Consider the following 4,622-nt stretch of genomic DNA (forward strand, 5'->3'; position numbering starts at 1 on the left):
TTACAACAACTAATGCCACATCGACTCCCCTGGTTTCACACAGATTCTGCCTTCAGAGGTGCAGACTGCTCATTCTGTTATTGCTGGTGACATTTTACTTTAGTAACAGCTTTATGTGCTGATTTTAAATATACAAGGTATTCCATTAGTAACTTTTCTTTCTAAAAAAAAATGATATTTAAGGTTATATTCATTTATGTTTTTCAGGTCTGAAATGTTTAGGCCTTGCTCTAGCCGTGTGGCATTACAGCCGAGTCCATTTTTCTGGCATACAGGTACTTGTGTCTAGCCTAAGTTCTACTGTCCACGATCACTGCCAGCATGAAAAATGCAGGAAAACTTGCCCTTGAAAAATGAAAGGTGGGTTACCACATGTCAAAAATGAAAGTTAAGAGTGCAAAGAATCTGTGTAGTGTACTGGATGCTTTTTCTTTTCTTTTTTTTTATAAAGTCCATCATCGTTCTTGCATATCTGTGAGTTTTAATCTTTCATATGAACTCTTGGTAGTCTGAAAAAAGTTTGCATGTGATGAAGGACCCAGGGTTCTCAAATGAATACCCGAAGCCAAATGCAAGTTGTATTTTTTCTAAAAATGGTTACAGTAAGCAGTGTGGAAAAGTTGTGATGTATTTTTATCAAAAAGTCCCTGAAAATAATTTGTTTCTTGCTCATATAATACAAAGTTTTAAACTAACAGAACAAAGGAACACTTAGCTGGCACTGTCAGCTAAGTAATTATTTTTTCTTCTTTCCCCCTTTGCCTTTGCCTTTTCCTTTGCCTTTGCCTTTCTTGCCTCCTTTTTGCTTTCCTTTCCTGAAAGGACCAAATCCCTTACGCACCATGACACCTCTCCACCAGGCCTGGATCTGTGGGGGAAAATGTTTAAAGGATTATTTCTTGCCATGCCAGGCAGGACAGCTTGAGTCAAAGTGCACGCCACATGGAACACACCTTGACACTAGCCTTATATTCACGTTCCTCCTGTTCCAGTTTTCTCTGCTCTTCCTCTCTCTCCCTGCGGTCCTGGATTACCACAGCCTCATACTCACTGAACTGGGGGCAAACAATGAGATTAAAATGACATGAAAAAAGCCAAGGGCTGCAGATTCTGGAAGTTGCCTCTACCTGTTTGGCAAGCTTCTGCATCTCAGCCCAGATTATTGGATTCGGGAGTTTCTCAGCAAGTTCAATTCCCTTTGCTTCAGCTCAATGTCCTTGTCATACTTGTCCATCCACATCTCCAGTTTTTCCTGTAGTTCCTTTGGACAGTGACAAAGAAAAAATAAACCTATCCTTTGTAGCTTAACTATACAGATGAACTCTGCTGGTTTGCAGTACTTACAGTCTGATACTTCTTCAGAATTCTTCCATTTCCTTATGGACAATCAGTTCCTCTGCAGTTTTATTTTTCAAATGCTGTTGAAGTCAAATGGTGTAGTGTAGTTGCAACAGACTCGAAATTATTGATATTCTTTACACATATGTACAAAATAAGACATAAATAGCAAAGACGTCTACAATACACGACAGATGTTAAAAATGGAGAAATTACAAGATTTTACTCAAATACAAATACAACAATCATACCAAAATCAACATATTTGAATTACATAGGAAACCCTGACAACTCCTAAATATGTTGACTCATAATCGGTAGTTCCATCTGAGTGAAAACTTACCCTCACATGTTCATTATTTAGCATGAAAAAATGGCTGGAAAAGTACTGTTTCAATGACTAGTATTAATTATTTTTTTGTGAAGATGAAGAAGGTTGCTTTCACATTTAACTTTTAACTATGCATAAGAAGACATTTGTAAAGTATCAGCCATGAATAAAGATAATGTATTTTAAAAATGGAAACAAAGGTATCATTGACCAACCCTTAGCACTCAGCTGTGAAATAAGACTAACAAAGAAAAACACAAGAACCCATCAACTGTGGGCATCTAGAGAAATGGCGGCAGGGTCATTGTCTTGTTGGAAGGTAAACCTTCGGCCCAGTCTGAGGTCCTTAGCACTCTGGAGAAGGTTTTTGTCCAGGATATCCCTGTACTTGGCCGCATTCATTTTCCCTCGATTGCAACCAGTCGTCCTGTCCCTGCAGCTGAAAAACACCCCCACAGCATGATGCTGCCACCGCCATGCTTCACTGCGGGGACTGTATTGGACAAGTGATGAGCAGTGCCTGGTTGTCTCCACACATACCGCTTAGAATTAAGGCCAACTCCCGCATGGAGTTTGCTAAAAGACACCTGAAGGACTCTGAGATGGTGAGAAATAAGATTCTCTGGTCTGATGAGACCAAGATAGAACTTTTTGGCCTTAATTCTAAGCTATCTTTGGCTAAGCGGAAGGTAGGTACCCTCAAATGTCAAACGTTTGCCACCATATCTGATCATGTTCAGCCCCTGATAGGAGAGTGTCCCCCACGTGGGGAGAATAGCATATGTCCATGATATCTCTGCCAGTGATTCAGGTACCCTCTAAAACACGCATAGCTGTGATCTCCTCTCTCTCTCAAAAACGTCAAACGTTACTCTTTAAGTGAACAAACAGGTATCACTAGCTAAGCAGAGGCAAGATACAGTCCAACACGTGGTGAGAGGTACAGCGACTCAAATGCAGGTTGGCACGTGAGTGAGGGAGGTCCCACCTCCCCATCCTCTTGGCCCACAGCCTGTCCTCTCAGATTCACGCAAATAAATCGGTGCCGCAACCAAACTATAATACTTCGCTCGATGAGAGAAATCACAAAATCAAAAGGAATGTTCATGCAAATAATAGATAAGAATCAGATCTAAATACGTTATAGTACTTCTCTCGAGAAAAACGGACAGACAGACTTTGGATTTTAAATATATATATAGAGATTGCTTAATAAGATATTAAGAATGCATTGGAAGGGATCTTGGACTATTACTTTATGCAGAAATTTTATAAATCTTTTTATTTCCTTTTTTTTGCAGTTATGAATTACCTTCTTCAGTTCAGAACACAGGTTTTTATAATTGAGTGATTTAGGGAAAAAAAGGGTTTATTTTTATTTTCCTTCAACCAATCCTTGTTGCTTTTATGGTATATTCGGGATTGTTGTTGTTCAGGAATGTGTACTTTCAAAAAATTGTATGGGTAGAAAGTACAAAATATCCTGACACTTAGGAGTTCATGATGCCAGAAGTGTCACCAAGGGACAAAAGCCAATGGAAGCAAAAAAGACCAACAGCATCAATGTTACACTGCCATATTTTAATATTGACAATTCTTTGTATACAGTACTCTCCTCTGCCAAGGCCAAAATATACTGATGGAGTTAAAGGCCAAAAATGTCATTTTGATCTTACTATAGTAGCGGGATCCAAACAGAGCTGCAATGGCATTTTTGCAAACTCCAGATGGTTTTATTTGTTTCGTGCTGTCAATAGCAGTTTTCATACACTGGATCTGGGAATGCCAAGCTTAATTGCATCCTGAAACTGACATTCCCTCATTCAAACTTGATCTGGATGACCAAGTAATTTTCTAGTTCAGTCCCTGTCACTGCCAAAAGAGATCCAACTCTGCTGGGCCCTTGAGCAAGACCCTTAATCTGTAATTGCTCCAGGGGTGCTGTACAATGGCTGACCCTGCGCTCTGACCCCAAGGGGTATGCAAAAACTAACAAATTCCTAATACAAGAAATTGTATAAGGCAAAATAAGTAAAGAACAATAAACACACTCACAGATGGGGAATCACTGGTGTCAGTTCTTTTTAATTTTTTTCTTTCTTTTTTATTGCAGTATTTGTAGATTCAATAAACCACATACCACATTCTTTATTATAGACAAAGCTATTGAAAAAATGTAGGATCCAAAATGAAGCCGCAAGATATGAAGATACCATGTTAGTGCATTTTTTAACATTTCCTAAAAAATTACTTAAGTTCAGTTCCCACCAGATGAACTCTGTGTCCCCTTTGTTACATCTGTACTAATAAAAGGCAAAGCCCTCACTGACTGGCTGACTCATCACTAATTTCCAACTTCCGTGTAGGTGGAAGGCTGAAATTTGGCAGGCTCATTCCTTACAGCTTACTTACAAAAAGTTAGGCAGGGTTTCATTTCGAAATTCAAAGCGTAACGGTCATAACTGGAACCTTCTTTTTTGTCCATATTACTGTAATGGACTGCAGCTCGCTGGCCATGGGAGGCGGAGTTGCGTATCGCGTCATCACGCCTCTTCCACGTAATCACGTGAACTGACTGTGAATGCAGTACGTACCGAAAGAGCGCTGAAGAAAAAATTCATTACACAATTGAGATGGCAGCGTAACAATAAGAAGCGAAGCACGGTGTAAACCGTAAGTTTAAATTAAGTTTATAGAAACGCTCCTGCTGCGTTTTTGCAATACAATATTCGCGAGATATAAGTTTAATGAGAAGACACGAGGTATAAACGAGATTTGGATCACTTTGTAACGAGTTAAATTTGCTGTAGTGAGAAACTTTGAAGTGCCGGGTCTTAGCTAACATTAAATAAAGCCGTGGACATCGCAACATCACACGAGAGCGGCTCACGTGAACTGACTGAATGCAGCACGTCGGAAACAAAAGCACCGTTTAAACCTAAAGTTTAAATTA

The 4,622-nt window shown here is 39.5% G+C and overlaps 1 protein-coding gene across 1 annotated transcript in view; it reads right to left on the reverse strand.

Annotated features, from left to right (window-relative positions):
- Positions 1-267: 267 nt before the first annotated feature.
- Positions 268-4,622, reverse strand: part of iqcg (IQ motif containing G) — a 20,370-nt gene continuing 16,015 nt past the window's right edge. The window contains 4 exon segments of the mRNA XM_051922582.1: positions 268-868; positions 954-1,055; positions 1,128-1,160; positions 1,163-1,261. Coding sequence (XP_051778542.1) covers positions 737-868; positions 954-1,055; positions 1,128-1,160; positions 1,163-1,261 — 366 coding nt within the window. The 3' untranslated portion in view covers positions 268-736.

This window comes from Erpetoichthys calabaricus, chromosome 2 (assembly GCF_900747795.2).
Source record: "Erpetoichthys calabaricus chromosome 2, fErpCal1.3, whole genome shotgun sequence".
In the NCBI taxonomy this organism is placed as follows: Eukaryota; Metazoa; Chordata; class Cladistia; order Polypteriformes; family Polypteridae; genus Erpetoichthys; species Erpetoichthys calabaricus.